This window comes from Crotalus tigris, unplaced genomic scaffold (genome assembly GCF_016545835.1).
Source record: "Crotalus tigris isolate CLP2741 ecotype Arizona unplaced genomic scaffold, ASM1654583v1 scf7180000019813.360662, whole genome shotgun sequence".
Taxonomy (NCBI): domain Eukaryota; kingdom Metazoa; phylum Chordata; class Lepidosauria; order Squamata; family Viperidae; genus Crotalus; species Crotalus tigris.
Window position 1 is genome coordinate 222,501 of NW_024097723.1, and position 18,775 is coordinate 241,275.

The window sequence follows — 18,775 nt, forward strand, 5'->3', positions numbered from 1 at the left end:
GATAGCAATATTCCAATATCTGAGGGGTTGCCACAAGGCAGAGGGGGTCAGGTTGTTCACCAAAGCACCAGAGGGAAGGATGAGAAACGATGGTTGGAAACTGATCAAAGAGAGAAGCAACCTGGAATTAAGGAGAAATTTCCTGTCAGTGAGGACAATCAACTAGTGGAACAGCTTGCCCCCAGAAATTGTGGGCGCTCCATCCCTGGAGATTTTTAAAAAGAGGCTGGACATTCACCTGTCTGAGATGGTATAGGTTCTCCTGCTTGAGCAGTGGGGCTGGACTAGAAGACCTCCAAGGTCCCTTCCAGCTCTATCCTATCCTGCCCTATCTTGTCCTATCCTGGCAAGCAACCATACAAATATTGTCTTTACCACAGAACAAAAAATTGATCTATGACTAGCAACGTATTTAAAAAGTATTCCTTGTGATTCAGTGGCTTGCTATTGAAAGTTGGTTCTGGATTTGAGTTTAGATAAGGATTATAGGGCAGCCTATAAATAACACCTCTAGTGATGGAATGAGAGCGTAATGCTATAAATCAGACATGTCAAATTCGTGACATCATGTGACATCGCGCAACGTATCGGGCCGGTTTTGCCATTGCCAACAATGGGCTGCATCCGGTCCATGGGCCGGCAGTTTGACACCCCTGCTATAAATAATCAATGTTTCTAAAATTGTTTTTATTAGTGCATAGGATTTCTGCATCTATGGATCATACAAAATTTCTATTGCTTCTATTGTTTGAATTGTTAAATGAGTTTTGCCCCATTAAGACTTTTTTGACAGCGTTGTTCAGTGAATCATTGCATTTGTTAAGTTAGTAACAGAATTTTTAAGTCAACCTGGATTCCCCATTGACTTTGCTTGTCAGAAGGTTGTAAAAAGTGATCACATGACCCCAGGACACTGCAGCCATCATAAATATGAGATACTGTTGTTGCCAAGTGTGTGAATTTTAAGCATGTGACCATGGAGAGACTGCAACAGTCATAAGTGAAAAGTTATACAAGTGTCATAAGTCAGAGTTTCGGTGTGATTGTAATTTTGAATGGTCACTAAACGAACTGTTATAAGTTGAAGACTTGTAACTTCCAGTTATCTCATTGTACAATCAAAATTTGGTGTCGAAGTAGTCATATTTGGGGCTTTGGGGGCTTTCCCAAACTCAAAAAAAAAAAAAAAAAAATAGAAATTGTGGAGATTTAATATTCTTTATGGATATCCATGCCCAAATTATAATCATATGAAATGTTATTGTTTCTTTATTGATTGTTGATTTTTTTTGTTTTTCGACTTGTATGTTGTTTAGAAAACCAAATCTGCATAAAAAGATTCCCAATAAATAAAGCAATAGAACCCTGAAAAGATTACTGAAAAAGTAAATAAATCCCACCTCACCATTGGATAACTTTACGTGGTCCCTCTGTAAGGTTGGGGGATTGAATTGTATGTGTAATTTGAATTGTATATTCAAATGTTGTTCATCCTAATCTAGATGATACATACAATGCAAATATTGTCAACAGAGTAGAGACACACAAGTCTCTTCCTGCTCATTTGTATTAATATATCTGAACCTTATTTATTTATGAAGGAAAAACTTCCTTTATATCCAGTTGTGTCCATCCATCAAGTTTGCAGACATTGCTGGCAGATCAGTTTTCTCAATCCTCTCTCTTGCATTCTGTGAAATAAATCTGAGATGTGCAGGAGAATAAGAAGAACTCCTTATCTGTCCATTCAGTCGAAATATGTACGGTAGATTATTTGCAGGGAGTTTTTCACGTAAATATATTTATCAATTGGGAAAAAAACAGAATGTTGCAGCAAGAGATTGTGGAACAGCATGCTGGTAATTAATATTAAAAAATACTAGATGTTCTATTTGCCCTGATAAAATGCTTTGACAGTGTGGATCTGAGCTTTAATATGTTACTTTAATGTCTGTTAATTATTGCACAGAACAGGAAATGTTTGGTTAATGAGCTATTGCTGTTTAGAGAATCGCTTTTACTTATTTTTTGCTAATATTTACTGTAATTCAGGACATATATGCTTTCAAACCAAAGCAATAATTTCACAAGTTTTATTTAGGAGCCATAGCAAGAGGTTATCTAGCATTATCAGATTTGAACTATAAAAATCTGGATGGTCCTAACAGCAAAGAAGTATAGATTTATTTTCAGTTAATTTATCATACATTTCTATTTGTGATAAAGTAATGTTAAATTATCCTTATAAAAAATTCTTCAGAATATTAGTTTTCTGTTCTAAAATGGCTTCCTAGACTATTGGGGAATGTTAACCTTATTATCCATTAGAAAAAATTGAATTTTTCTAATACAAGGAAATATCCAAATGGATGGATGGATGTACAATAATATTCTCTTGAGAGGCTTAAAATATTCGAGTTAAGAATATGGGATTTAAACTTTATAAATATTATCACAACTTTTTGTGATAATCATTTTTAAAATATTTCAAAAGTCATACTAAATTATTTATAAAGAAACCTGAGAACTACAGTTATACTACACTAAAATTACACCAAACTGCAATTACTGTGTAAATTTTCCACACTGTATTTCATGTATTACCATCTTTAGTAAGAATGCTGAATTAGAGTTTGGCATTGATTTTTTGCTTGAAAGTTCTTCAAGAAATGAGGAAAATCATGAAACAGTATTTGATTAACCAATTTTGATGTTGGTTTATTACCCATCTTTCTTAATAATAATGGCAATAAGCAGTAAGAATTGATTCACTGATTGCTGTTGGCTTCCAGGCTTGTTAATGCAAGAGGAGAGGATTTTTTTCTTAATAGATTACCTTTATAGATCCAGATTTTATTTTAACTAGAAATATTTAATATAGACGTTTACTTTTTTTTCATTCAAAAATTAATGCTGAAATTAGAAGTTTGCAGAAATTCTTCTTCCCAAATTTATTTTTTAACTGTTACAGCTCCAGTACCAAGAGTACCTTTCACTCTGGGATGGAACAAGTTAACATCAACATATTTGCCTTCAGATGCCAACCAACTAGATCAGGGGTAGGCAACCTTGGCTACCCCTGAACTAGATGTATAGTTAATGTTGTGATTGATTCATCTATTTTTGTGAATCAGTTCTGCTCCTGTGAGAGTTTTGTGATTTAATTTCTCCCTTGTCAGCCTTATGTGTGATCCTAGTTAATCTTAGTTAATAGAACATGGTCATCATGTATAGACAGTAATAGCAAATTCTTAGAGAAAAGCTATAATCTCTGTGATTTAGCACACTTATCCTTAAAAATGCTGTATGTACGGTACAACCAATCAGATCAAGAACAATACCAGTACTGTATTAATTAAATATTCAAATTCTTTCCAACCTTGAATTAAAATGTTACAATAAAATTTATCATTGCTCTCTGTGTCTCTTTCTCTCTTTCTTTCTCTTTGTCTCTCTGTCTCTCTCTCTCTCTCTCTTTCTCTCTCTCTCTCTCTCTCTCTCACACACACACACGTGTGTGTGTTAATGGCATCAGAAGCATTTACTTGTTATAATAGTTAGCATGATATGATAGATTTGTTACGATATCAAATAGCCAGAATGCTCAGGGGCACATTAGCCTTATGCATAATAGGTAATTTGCTCTATCCTGGAAAACACGTGGTTACAATGATGCTAAAATTTCACTTCAGTACTGTGTCATACTGATCAACCTTTTAGAATGGTCATCCACATTCACATGGTATTTTCACAGCAACCTTGACTCAAATTCAAATCATAATATTAAATTATTGTGGCTAGACGTAGGTTCACCTATAGCAATCATATCACTTTGAAAATACAATATAATTTTATTTGTATGTTTACAAGCAGTAATACAGTCTATACCAGGCTCCTAGCAAAGCTTTGATACTTTGCTGAGCAGCCATGAACAAAAGCAGAATCAGGGCTTATATATCTTTGGCCCACTACATTACACAAAGGCAATGGCAAAACAAAGAAAGGGGAGGAACAGTAGAATCTTTGAGATGTGGGCAGTGAATAGAAACAATTTGGTTTACTGGACCACAGGTTCCTAAATGAGTCTTATCTCTGTCACCACTTGGGCAGTTCAGCTTTTCTTCTAGGGCACTTTAAGCAATTCACATGTATGGGGGCACCTTATAGGATGACATGTACTGTATGGAGAGGGGTGATACCTATTACCCATTAAAGAGAAAGGGTTTAGCTTTAGTTGATTCATTATACTTATAAACATTTTACTTGAGATTTTAAAATTGCAGAAAGTTAACATTCGGAAAGTAGCAGGCCCAGATAATATCCCTGGGCACGTTCTTAGGGAATGTGCAGATGAGTTGGCTTGTGTTCTTATAGATATTTTCAAACTTTCATCGCAGCAGGCAGTGGTCCCATCATGTTTTAGGACTGCCATTATTTTTCCAGTGCCGAAAAAGTCTATGATTACACATCTTAATGATTACTGTCCAGTTGCACTTACATCCATCATTATGAAATGTTTTGGGAGGCTGGTAAAGGACATTATTATATCCAGCCTCCCTACAGCATTTGGCTCACTTCAGTTTGTTTACTGTCCAAATTGCTCTACAGAGGATGCTATTTCTTCTGTTCTCCATCTGAGCTTGGCATACTTAAATGAAAGAAATACTCATGTGCGAATGCTGTTTGTCGACTTCAGTTTGGCATTTAATACAACCATTCCTCAGTATCTAGTAGACAAACGGGGGCCTTTTAGGCTTTAATATTCCTTTGTGCAATTAGATTCTTGATTTTCTTATTGATAGGCCACAATATGGTTGATGGCAAACCTTGCACAACAGTGCAAGTTGGGACTAATATTTTTAACACCGTTTTCTTGAGCACAGGCTCTCCTCAGGGCTATGTCCTAAGTCCACTGATCTCTCTGTTGACCCATGACTATTCTACAAGATTTGCCACCAACCATATTGTGAAGTATGCGGATGATACAACAGTTGTGAGCCTTATTCAGGATGACAGTGAGAGTGCTTACTGCAAGGAGGTAGAAGGTTTGGTGAGCTGGTGTAATAAAAACAGCCTCGTCGTAAACATAGGAAAAACTAAAGAGATCATTGTCGATTTCAGAAAAGGCAGGTATAACCATACATCTCTGTGTATTAATGATTCACCTATGGAGGTGGTTAGCAGCATCAAGTTTCTAGATGTGCATCTAATGAGTAGGTTAGCTTGGTTGCTCAAAAGTGAGACACTGGTGAAGTGGGCTCAGCAGCCCCTGAATTTTCTGCATCACATGAGAAAAGTACATCTTCCTTCTCCTGTCCCTACCACTTTCTGTAGAGGGACAATTGAAAGCATCCTGACATTATTGTCTCGTTTGGAAGGATTACCGCTTCGGATAGGAAGGCGGTGCAGAGAGCAGTGAAAATGGCAGAAAAGATTATTGGTAATTCACTCCCTTCCATCCAGGACATAGCATATAAGAATTGCTTGAGCAGGGTCTGCAGTATTGTCTGGGATACTACACATCCTCTTCATGACCTCTTTTCCCTGTTCCCTTCTGGGATGAGACTTAGTGGTATCCAAAGCAGAACATCTAGAGCCAGTCGCAGTTTTATTCCACATAGTATCAACTTTGTGAACTCTCAAGTTTCCTTTTTCCACTAAAAGCCGTGATGGTACAGTGGTTAGAATGCAGTATTGCAGGCTAATTCTGCTGATTGCCAATTGCCAACAGTTTGGCAGTTCAATTCTCACCAGCTCAAGATTGACTCAGCCTTCCATTCTTTTGAGGTCGGTAAAATGGGGACCCAGATTGTTGGGGACAATATGCTGACTAAACCTCTTAGAGAGGGCTGTACAGCACTGTGAAGTGGTATATAAGTCTAAGTGCTGTTGCTATTCAAAATGGACAATGGTTAATATATATATGTATGGGTGTAGGTATATATATTATTATTATTACCTAAAATTTATATGCCGCCCAATCCCAAGGGACTCAGGGCGGCGTACAAAATTAAAACAATAATATGACAATAAAACAATAAAATAAATACATTCATACAGTGTGTCCGATCATATCCCCCCCCGGGGACATCAGCCCCAGGCCTGCCAGAACAGGAGAGTTTTAATGGCTTTCTTAAAGGCCGGCAGGGTGGGAGTAGTTTGAACCTCGGGGGAAGTTGATTCCACCAGGTCGGAGCCACCACAGAAAAGGCCCTTCCCCGAGGGCCCGCCAGCCGACATTGTCTGGCCGACGGGACCTGAATGAGGCCCAATCTGTGGGACCTCACTGGTCTCTGGGAACTGTGCAGCAGTATGCAGTCCTGTAAGTAACTTGGCCCTATGCCATGAAGGGCTTTAAAGGTGATAACCAATACCTTGAATTGTGTCTGGAGACCCACAGGAAGCCAGTGCAGCTCGCAGAGGATAGGTGACACATGGGCGTACCTTGGTGCGCCCACAATCGCTCTCGCGGCTGCATTCTGAACCAACTGCAGCCTCTGAACGCTCTTCAAGGGTAGCCCCATGTAGAGCGCGTTACAGTAATCCAGTCTTGAGGTGACAAGGGCATGAGTGACCGTGAGTAAAGCCTCCCGGTCCAAATAAGGCCGCAACTGGTGCATCAGGCGAACCTGGGCAAAGGTCCCCCTGGCCACAGCCGATAGATGTTGTTCCAAATTTAGCTGTGAGTCCAGGAGGACACCCAAGTTGCGTGCCTGCATTGAGGGAGGTAAATTTACCCCCCCCAAGACTAATGATGGACCATCCAGTTGGCCTTTCGGAGGCAAGACCCAGAGCCACTCGGTCTTGTCAGGGTTGAATCTAAGCCTGTTCACCCCCATCCAGGCACATCTTCCAGGCACCGGCACATCACGTCGACTGCTTCACTGAAAGGACACGGGGTGGAGATATACAATTGGGTATCATCTGCGTACTGATGATACCTCACCCCGTGTCACCAAATGATCTCACCCAGCGGTTTCATGTAGATATTAAAAAGGGGGGACAGGACCGAGCCCTGAGGCACCCCATGATCGAGGCGCCTAGGGGTCGATCTCTGTCCACCCGCCAACACCGACTGCGACCTATCAGAGAGGTAGGAGGAGAACCACCGCAATACGGTGCCGCCCACCCCCACCTCTCCGAGACGACGCAGAAGGATACCATGGTCGATGGTATCGAAAGCCGCTGAGAGGTCAAGAAGCACCAAGATAGAGGAATGACCCCTATCCCGGGCTCGCCAGAGGTCATCGGTCAGTGCGACCAAAGCAGTCTCAGTGCTGTAGCCGGGCCTGAAACCAGATTGAAAAGGGTCCAGATAATTAGTTTCATCCAAGGATCGCAAGAGTTGGGACGCCACCACCTTCTCTACAACCTTCCCCACAAAGGGGAGGTTGGAGACAGGACGAAAGTTCTTCAAAACAGCTGGGTCCAGGGAAGGCTTCTTGAGGAGGGGCCTCACCACCGCTTCCTTTAAAGGTTGCGGGAAAGACCCCTCCATCAAGGAGGTGTTGATTATCGCCTGGAGCCAACCTCGTGTCACCTCCCTACTGGCAGAAACCAGCCAGGAGGGGCACAGGTCCAGTAAACAGGTGGCGGCATTCATTGCCCTCACGGCCTTGTCCACTTCATCAGGCGTCACAGGCTCAAACTCGCTCCATATATACATATATATGTATGTATATAGCATGTTTATGTGTGTTATGTACGTGTTTTGGTAGATATATACTTCCTTTTGAGAGCAGGCAACAGAATTTCATTTGTACTGTGTGCCAGGATGCTCACGGTAAAAAATGACAATAAAGGTTATCTTATCTATCTTAAAAGATGTTTTACATTTCAAAAATTCTTTTTACACAGATCCTGAGAACTGCCCAATTCTGAGACAAAGACTACATGACACTACAACATGAGCGAGAATAAATGTGACACACAGTTTTACAGTGTTCAAGTTGCAGATTCAACATTCACTGTACTAAAACGCTACCAGCAATTGAAATCTATTGGATCTGGGGCTCAAGGTATTGTTTGGTGAGTAGGCAAAGAAATGGTAGCACCTATCTTTTCTTGGTTAATCCCAAAGAAACCTAGTAGGGTTATTTGTATGGAGAGCCATCATCTTTTATTTGTAGCAAACACTGTGTGTCAAGGCTCTGTGGGCTCGACACTAACGGGCGGGGGAAGGGGGCGTGAACAGCGTCTAGGGCGGTGGAGGAGACCAGCGACCTGCGCCGACAGACCTTCCCTCTCCTTCTATTACCTGGCCTGTCAATGGGCAGAGCGTGGCAGCGTGGTCGTCGGCTCTGCGGCTGCTTCGGCCCCTCGCCCACAGGCCCCATCTCCTGTGTACCCTCAGCCACTCCCCCAGCACCTGAACAGAATGCTGTCAGCCCACCAAGAGTAATGGGTAGGGACAAAAATGAAAAAAAAAAAAAAGAAAAACGGGAGCGCTGACTTTCTGTCAGAAACCCTTACCACACGAGTCGATGAGTTCACAGGTGGCTAGATTTAATCAAGGAACTTCTGGCATGCGTTTAGTTACATAAACAACAAAAAAGTTTGTTCCAGCCACCTGTGAACTCTTCGACTCATATCTTCTTGGAGCCAGGGGTGTGTACATTAGCCTTATTTTCAAAGAACCCGAGTTAGAATGTTGCTACTTCAATCTTTCAGTGCTGCATTTGATACCGTACTTGGAATAAATGTTGCTGTAAAGAAGCTAAGTCGTCCTTTTCAGAATCAAACCCATGCAAAACGAGCTTACAGAGAACTAGTGCTGCTGAAGTGTGTGAATCACAAAAATGTGAGTAAATTTAATATAGCATATATTGATATAGCATATATGTATTATATTTGAAACCACATGACTACCAAATAATGTTATGGATGGATGGATAAATAATCTGGGAATGTGCTAAATATTTAAAAATAATGTCAATATTTAATTTTCCTTCATGTTTTTATTGAAGAATTTTCAACCATTTCCTGTATTAGGCTTATTTGGCATAATTACTGATACAGCATGTTAGCACAGCAGTTTGAATTACATTGTTGGTAATTTCATTTATTTTAATATTTTTAATATCATATAGCTTACCGTGTTTACTGTACCTTCTAAGATTGCTTATACTGACGTGTGAAATTATACAAGTAAGCTTTTATATAAAATAAAAAGCTTGAGCCAGTCATTCTATCTCAACCCTAGAAAGCAAGCAATGGCAAACCACTTCTGAAATCTTGCCTGAAAAACTGCAGGGATTGTCTATGCCAGTGGTTCTCAACCTTTCTAATGCCGCGACCCCATAACACAGTTCCCCATGTTGTGGTGACCCTCAACCACTTATACATCACCGGGTGCCAGGGGCATGGCCAAAAAAAAGGGGGAAAAATGGCGGACAGCCTTGTTTGGCGACTCCTGTGAAATGGTCGTTCGACCCCAAATGGGGTCCCGACCCACAGGTTGAGAACCACTGGTCTATGCACTTGCTAGGAGTTAACTCTGACTTGAAAGCACCAAAGGAAAAAAAGGACAGAAGTTTAATCCTTAATAATATTTGTAGATTTGAGTGTTAATAGAAAACATTCATATTATAGTTTTGGAGTACCGTACTTTCCGGCATATAAGACAACTTTCGCAAGCGTTAAAATTGGCGCCGAAGTCGGGGGTCGTCTTATACACCGAGTCGTCTTATATGCCGGAAATAACGGTAGTTTCCGGCGTATAAGATGACTTTCTAGGCACGCGACTCGGCGCCAAAGTCGGGGGTCGTCTTACACGCCGGGTCGCCTTATACGCTGGAATATATGGTAAATGCATCCGTCAGTTGTCATTACAGTCTAAGATAATGTAATGGAGCAAATCTTAATAGTTTGCATTAAAACCTTTTACCAATATTAATGAAATATGATAATTATAGAAATTGCTTTCTATGAGGTGAGAAATGTGTAGAATTTATTATCCTAAAAATAATTTTATTTACCTTAGCTTTTGTTTCACTTTGTAATAAATCTACTGTGAAAGCTGTTTGAAATGTTTTTTTCTTTAATATGTACTTCAACTATAAAATTTCAGATATAATTATATGTTCGGTGCAGCCATATAAAACTATATATAAGAAAATGAGATAATATTGTTGAAACACAGAAGTTCTATTATTATATTAGAAAAAACTGAAAACGTTCAAATTTTTCATAAAAATCTATTTACCATATATATTAATTTTGCCAGACATTGCTGAAAGTGGAATGATAGTCCATTGACTTGCTTCATAAATTTGCAACCAATATTGGTATAAACTTATTAAAATAGTTTAGACAATAACATCTTGACTGCTCTTTATGGTTTTGTGACTCTTATTCCCCCCAAACTCATATATACTTGATTATTCTGCGTTTTTACTTCAGTATTTTAGAATATTTATACTGTAATATTCTTTGATCTTAGCACTCCCAGAATGTTTCATATTAACATATTAACTGAATGATCTGGTTATTACATCATCATTGTGCAATTTTGTGATTGTGCTAATTTTGTTTATTTCTCTCTGACTTCTGGTTTTACAGATAATTAGTCTATTAAATGTATTTACGCCACAGAAGTCATTAGAAGAATTTCAAGATGTGTAAGTTTATTTTTTTAATTTATTGTTTTTTCATAAATATACATTTTGACCAATAATTAGCTCAACATACGATGCTTCCTAATGTATCCTTAATGATATTTCAGTAAATATGAGAAATGTATGTATATAATATCTGTCTGTCTATCTATCTAATTTGTTCAGCTAAGAATAGTAGTAAGACAAGTGATTCTTCCCATTAAAGTGCATATTGGAACTGATTTTGGAGGTACAATAGTTCACATTCTTGTTTTAACTATACTCTACTTTGTTATGGACAACATGCCAATTTAAAAAATCTGTCTGTCTATCTGTCTGTCTGTCTGTCTGTCTGTCTGTTTATCTATCTAATCTTCTGTAGTTATCATAATAGTAGTAGTAGTAGTAGTAGTAGTAGTAGTAATAATAATAATAATAATAATAATAATAATAATAATAATAATAATAATAATAATAAAGTTGGAAGGGATCTTGGAGGTCATCGAGTCCAACCCCCTGCTCAGGCAGGAAACCCTATACCACTTCAGACAAATGGCTGTCCAGTCTCTTCTTAAAAATTTCCAGTGTTGGAGCATTCACCAATTCTGGAGGCAGGTTGTTCCACTGGTTAATTGTTCTAACTGGCAGGAAGTTTCTCCTTAGTTCTAGGTTGCTTCTCTCCTTGATTAGTTTCCATCCGTTGCTTCTCGTCCTGCCTTCAGGAGTTTTGGAGAATAGCTTGACTCCCTCTTCTTTGTGGCAGCCCCACTTATTGTTAAGTTTGCGGACGATACAACAGTAGTGGGCCGTATCCAAGATGATGAGGAGATAGAAGGTTTGCTGAACTGGTGTAAGAAAAACAGTCTAGTTTTAAATGTTGGAAAAACTAAAGAGATCATTGTCCGTTTCAGAAAAGGCAGGCACAACCACACTCCTCTTTGTATAAATGATTGACTTGCGGAGATGGTTAACACCTTCAAATTTCTGGTGTGGAGCTAACGAGTAGGCTGGCTTGGTCACTCAACAGTGAGACACTGGTGAAGCGGGTACAGCAGCTCCTGCATTTTCTGCATAGCATGCGAGAAGTATATCTTCCTTCCCCTGTCCTTACCATTTTCTATAGAGGGACGATTGAGAGCATCCTGTCATATTGGATTACAATCTGCTTTGGAAGCATCACATACTGTAGCTATCTATTCAAGATGGACAGTGATTAATAGTTATATGTACTTATATGTAAAGGTGTAAGTATATACATATGTTGTATATAGCATGTTTATATGTGTGTTATGTATGTGTACACCTTTGAGAGAAAGCAACAAAATTTCATTTTTAATATGTTCCAGTGTGCCCACAGTAAAAAAATGACAATAAAGGTTATCTTATCTCTCATTAAATAAAAATAAAAACCCACAATAAAAGTACAAAGTATAACAGAAAGTAACAATAGTAAATTTAGCTGTAATAGCAGACAGCACCTCTCCAATAATTCTCTCAACATTGTCCAGAAAAGACTTGTCCTATTTCAGAAATGCTAATGCTGTAGGTTTCACTCCAGTCTTTAGTGGGAGAGCAGTCCACAAAAATACTGGAAAATACTTTTTGGGTCCCCATTTTCTTTACCCCAGAAAAATTGATTGAGCTATTGTGGTACAATGCATTTTGCTGTGCTACACATGAATTATATGTTGCTTTTTTAATTCAGCTTGTTTCCTCTGAGCTTGGTTGTTTTCTTGCAGACGTTTCATTATCCAAACTACTAACATCATCAGTGCTAGTGGGAAGTGTATATGTGCTCTCAGTGTATATACTGATGGCCCCTCCTTACTAGCACTGATGGTGTTTATTTAGTTTTGATCTGCAAAAAAACAACCATGCTCAGAGATCACCAAGGACCCCCTTCAAACCTGAGTTAAAATATGCTCTTCTATTGCCAATTTGTTTTTCTAGTTTATTAAATTTTAAGCTAATGTCATATAGTAGTGATGGCGAACCTTTTAGAGACTGAGTGGCCAAACTGCAAGCCCAAACCCACTTATGCATCGTTGAGTGCCGGGTGGGCGTGGCCAACTGGGTGGGTGTGGCCCATTGGGTAGGCGTGGCTGCGGTGGTAACAGCAGACTGGGTGGGACTAAAAAGTTCAATCAATCAATTCCAACTTTGCAAGATCTTTTTTTTCCCTCGAGAAGTTGAAATTGACTGATTGAACCTTTTTTTTTTTTTTTTGTACATGGCGGCGGAGGCCTAAAGTGAAAAGGTTTTATAAAATCCAGCTGGAGGCCTAGGACTGGGGCGATGGTGCACATGCCCACAGAGAGGGCTCTGAGTTCCGCCTCTGGCACCCGTGCCATAGGTTTGCCACCAGTGTCATATAGTTAAGGTATTGAATGAGCACTGGGAAGATCCAGCTGCTAGCCTACTCTCAAGCTTATTGGGTGAGTTTGGCTAGTCTTTATTTCTTGATCTACCTGACCTAACAGAGTTGTTGCTATGAAGAAAAATTTAATAATTCAATGGTTCAAGTTTAAACGGTTCAAGTTTAACACTTTAATCAACTGTTTCATTTTAATTGTAATATTCTGTTCTTTGTTCCATTTTACTAAATGTTTTCTATTTGATTTTAAAATAAAATAAAAAGGTGTATATCTGACTGTTAAACACTGTGACAATCTTTGATTAAAATGATTTCTGCATAAGCATGCAGGTAGTCCTCGCTTAATGACTACCCTGTAGAGTGATTATTCAAAGTTACTATGCTGCTGAAAAAGTACAATCAGTCCTCACACCTACGGCCATCACAAGGTCCCTGTAATCATATGATCAAGATTTAAGCCTGTGTTATCTCACTTATTGTACTGGAACTATTTTATGTTGAAAAAAATACACTGATAGCTTGAAATGTGTATGCATGAAATAGAATGGATGATATTTACTTTTTTAAAAAAAATATTTCAGGTATTTGGTTATGGAATTGATGGATGCTAATTTATGCCAAGTTATTCATATGGAGCTGGATCATGAGAGAATGTCCTATCTTTTATACCAGATGTTGTGTGGGATCAAACATCTTCATTCAGCTGGTATCATCCACAGAGTAGGTAGTGCTGTTATAATCACACTATTAATTGACTTTTATTTTGCATTGTTATGACTATATCTTCTAAAAATCTTTCTCTAGATCATTTTATATTCCCATGCAAAAAAATAAAAGTGTATAAAAATGACCGTAATTTTCATGGATTACTTAGATGCACTGTTACTAAGAATCTTATCTGCCTTGGTTTTATCAAAGTATATAATTGGGTAAGATTTCTTTAGAGCTATATTGTTGCTTTGATACTCATCTGTGGATTTTGACATCAGGGTGAAGAATGCACAGGTATTTGGCACAATTTCTTTATTCTGTTCCACTCCAACCAAATGTGACTCTCAACAGCTTATAGGAGTAATATTAAAATATATAATAAGAGTCAAATTATTCGCTTCTTGAGGAGAGTCTGCATTGTTTTCTCCTTCTTCATGGCAAGCAGCACCACCTTGTGTCCATTAATTGTCACATATATCCATCCTCCTGTTACGTCCCTAGAGTGGAAATATTTGAAATTTAAACATATTGTTAGATACCTGCATTTAAATTCATAATGGTTGTATGTTTATAATGCTAATATTATGAAATCACCATGCCTTACAGAAATGTACCAATAGCTAAATGTTGTTGTGTTTGATTTGCCGTAACCTCTCTCTATATTTTTTCACCATAAGTTCCTTTTTTTTCCTTCCAGAAAAGGGGAATCCACTAAGTAGAAAAAGATGGTGGTGCCTTTTGATTGTACTGGTGTAGGAACCATCTCTCTGAAGGCATCCAATTGTTAAGATGAAATTTAGAGAATGTCTTTTTCCCCCTTAAATTAGCCTTTACCCAGTACTGCATGTTCTTAGCTGTTACCTGTCATTTCATTCAGAATTAGGCTTAATAATTTAAGATTGTATAGCCTACCTGGATGTTCCAGTTACTTTTACGTTTATTTTTAAAATAATGTGTTCACTTGGGAAGTTCTTAATGTGGGCTACGCTGTCAGTATTATTAGTAAACATTAAACACTAGATAAATTTACAAAGAAGTGTAAGCACTTTTCCAGCTGTTGGAAATATGCCAGTGCTAAGGCAAAATGGGATTAAAGTTTCAGTTCCAAATAACTTTTTGCATAGAGGTAACTGAGAGCAGGATTCATTGGAATTTTCAGTCAGGTGGAAAGCATCCATGACATCTTTCATCATCTGTTCAATGTGATTAATTGATCAATAGGTTTTGCTTGTCATGTATGGCAGAATGTGCTGACTTTTAAGGATTACACTACTTTTTCAGCATTTAACTGAATGCATTTTTTGTCCTTAGGATTTAAAACCCAGCAATATAGTAGTAAAATCAGATTGTACTCTCAAAATCCTTGACTTTGGACTTGCAAGAACAGCATGTACTAATTTCATGATGACCCCATATGTAGTAACACGATATTATAGAGCACCAGAAGTTATTCTAGGCATGGGATACAAAGAGAATGGTAAGTTACAGGATAGAAGTGACATGTTTGGAGTACTTGATCAATGGTTAGATTTTTCTGTTTTTTCACTGTCTCACCATAAGCCTACTAGTTTCAGACGGTAACTTAGTTTTCTTGCCCTGTGAGGTAATTACCTGGGTCAGTTTGGCTAGGCTTGTTCAGAGAAGGAGTCTTTCTTTAGAAGATGGAAATGGCATAATATAATAGCAAGTGAGACAACTCAGCCATTGATACTAAATAGCCCCCTGGAATGAAGAGGATTTCATGCTTTGGCCTAGTGTAGGAAGTAGCTTTAGTAACAGGAGATAATGTTTTGGCCAGTAGCAGTTCCACACTTGACCCAGCTGCTCAGTTATGCAACTTTAGTTCTCAGCACTTTCTGGGAAGTACCTGCGGATTGCTTACAGTAAAAGTGGTACTTCTATCCTTGATTATTGTACACATGATAGTTGACAGAAACCTTCTGCAATATCTTCATGAGTACAGAATGAAAGCTAATGATAAAATTGATTTTCTGAATTGCTAAATTGGAATGTTAATGGTAAAAAGTACCACTTGTGAATAAGCCAAGTGTTTTTTAATTTTCACAATTGGCTTATCCACAGATGGGTGCATCTTTCACGGTATTTTGGTTGAAAATACAGCTTAACCATGGTTGGCTTTATCGGTAGAATTATATAGGATATGTGGGTACTTTTAAAAAACATTACCATATATATTTGCAGAAAAGCCCATCTGTGGGTGAGCCAAACTCAATTCTTTGGGTGTATTTTGGCATTTAAAATTCTTGGCTTATTCACAAATATGTGCACTACATTTGTCAATGACTCCTTTACAATACAATTACTTTATGAAAATGTATGTATAGAGTTTTTAAAAATGTTTAATTTTATCCCCATTACACTTAACGTTTAATAGTGGATATCTGGTCTGTTGGGTGCATAATGGCTGAAATGGTTCTCCATAAGGTCCTGTTTCCTGGAAGAGATTGTATCCTTTGCAGCTCTTTCAGGGAGTTCAGATTATTCAAAATAAGACTGATATGTGTGTGTGTGTTGTGTGCTGTGTATGCGTGTGTGTGTGTGTAAAGCAAATTTCTTGTATGCCTGTTATATATATATATAAATTTACTTTTAATGGTGTTCTGGTATTTTAAATTTGTAATTAGATCATTATTCCTGTCCATATTGTTTCAAAACATGTTAGATGTTTTACTTTATGCATTGTTATGTTTTAAATGTAAAAATGTTTTTTTGTTTTCTGCTTTAGTTCATAACTTCATAATTTTTATCATTTCACTTTTATTTTCAGTTGATATCTGGTCAGTTGGTTGCATCATGGGAGAATTGGTGAAAGGTTGTGTGATATTCCAAGGCACTGATCGTATCCTTCCCTAATAATCTTTGAATCCTAATTCATATTTAACAACACATTATTTGATTTATGGGTATAAAAGATGCTAATCCCATATACTCAGTGGAACAGTTCTTTCTTGTATGAACCAAATTTGTGAAATTTGTTGTTTCAATAAAACAGCTAAACTTTTATTCTCATATTAATTGCATTAACTTTAGTTTTTGAACATTAATTGTCCATTACAGGAGTTTTATATTTTGCAGGAGTTTTATATTTTGCAGTTTAAATAACATTTATTTAAACTAAAAATTCTGCAAACTGTTGCTCAAAATTTAAACCGATTGCTTTTTTTTTTTTCATTTTTCTGTATGATGGAAATGGATTCAACTATGGTTTTATCTTGTCACTTCTTATTCTGCTACATACCTAAAGAAGGCATGAAGGTTAGAAAAGTATAATTACAAATGCTTAATTTTAGGTATATTAATGGTTGATTATGTATTAACCTATTGACACAATAAAAGAGAGGAAGCTTGATTTTCATTTTTTTGAATTTCTGCCCTGTATTCTTTTATTCTCTAAAGCCTTATGACCAACCTAACACAATTCTTCATGAATGCTGTGTCTCCTGTGGATTTCATGTTAATGCTGATTTTCATATTTGCTGTCTTCATATTTGTGTCTTTCATGCTTAGTAAAACCCTTTGCAATAAATATATCTTAAGTTATGAGAATCTTGCCAACCTGGTACCCTTGTTGTTACTTTTTATTACTGAAGTTGCATTGGGTTGAACATACGTTGCAGAAATAATTGCAGTTTCTTCAGAAGTGTAAGTTTATGATTGAACAGGAACAGATCCAGAGAAAGCAGTGGTCTTCACATATTAATGTTTTAGGTCAAGAGTGGATGACATTTTAAGGTGAAGGCTGTAATTTAGCCTTCTTGACCTGGAGGACTAGTGATGCAGTGAGATGTGATTGATTTTTTTTTTTTTTTTTGCCTTTGTTATATTTGACAGCGGGAGGAGGCGGGATTTATATTGCTACAAATCTCATCTTCAGATTTGTGCCCTTTCCCTTTCCTAACATCTAGGAGAATCTACATTTTAACTTTAACTGTGCTATTAATTCCCTAATCTGATGTTCTTCAGAAGTATAAAAACTTGAATTCATAGAGAGCAAGCCATAAGATTAGTCTCATCAGTGGATGGAATATTAAAAACTCGGAAAGATCATGTTGATAACGTCATATCTCCAGCATGAAAGGCACAGGTTTTTTTTTTAAAAAAATAGCATTACTTTTGAAATGTGCAACAATTTCCTTCCATATTTATGTTGAAAATTCTTATCTTTATATTGGGTTTGTTTTCCCCTCCTTTATACGTCTTGCTCTGCAGCCATGCTTCTTCAATATATTTTCTAAGTACTTTTTTTCCTGTTGGGTTGTCGGGTTGATGTAGGGATTTCTTTATCTGTCCTATTGATTCCTTTCAGAATCTGGTGTAATTATGTTAGTGGTGAGTATCTATGATCATACTGATCATTGTACAGACTGTTGTTTTATACTCTTGAGTAAAGCCAAGAAAATAAAGAGTCATTGTATTTATATTTTAAATAAGTTTATGCACACAGACACACTAACACTTTTTTTGCTCCAGACTGATGGAATCCTTTAATAAAAATATTTACCTATACAGATCAATAACTGGCTTTATTAGCACAATTTACTGATTGTTTTGATATTTTATAGTACTAAATTTTGTATATAAAATTTATATAGCCACCTGTCTCCTCCCAAAGAGAACTTTTTGACCGTGTGTCAAAAGAAGGAAGTTTTATTTTGAATCTTCTATATAATATGTTAATTCAGCTGACAATCTCATGCTTATGCAAATTGTCACATGATTAGGGTAGCTAGAGGCAAACAGGGTGTACAGTATATGAAATATATTAACTATGTAATTGGTTTCATTCTTACTGGGAATCTTCAGTTGTATGTAGCTAGATCTTACTCTATAGATAGTATATTAAGAGCTACAGAGAAGGTGGATCGTATATCCCGTTCCGACAGAATCTATATTTTTGCCTGTCTAGCTCTCTAGCTTTCTAGTTTTGTAGCTTATTTATACAGCTACCAATCCCTTTCTGAAACGCTATTAAGCAACAGGACCTGGATAGCTTTTAAAGCTAATGCTTTGTATACAGTCATCTAAAGTTCAATGGGCTATGAATTCTGAACCCAGTAGAAGGTTTGAATCCCAT

General features: G+C 37.5%; 1 protein-coding gene across 4 annotated transcripts in view; it reads left to right on the forward strand.

The window, feature by feature from the left end:
• The window catches only part of MAPK9 (mitogen-activated protein kinase 9), a 49,797-nt gene that overhangs the window by 15,361 nt on the left and 15,661 nt on the right, over window positions 1-18,775 (forward strand). For all 4 annotated transcript variants that reach the window (XM_039364577.1, XM_039364580.1, XM_039364578.1 and 1 more), the window contains 6 exons: window positions 7,858-8,028; window positions 8,671-8,800; window positions 10,561-10,619; window positions 13,551-13,689; window positions 14,992-15,157; window positions 16,469-16,540. In XM_039364577.1, coding sequence (XP_039220511.1) covers window positions 7,907-8,028; window positions 8,671-8,800; window positions 10,561-10,619; window positions 13,551-13,689; window positions 14,992-15,157; window positions 16,469-16,540 — 688 coding nt within the window. In that variant the 5' untranslated portion in view covers window positions 7,858-7,906. The remainder of the gene's footprint in view (window positions 1-7,857; window positions 8,029-8,670; window positions 8,801-10,560; window positions 10,620-13,550; window positions 13,690-14,991; window positions 15,158-16,468; window positions 16,541-18,775) is intronic.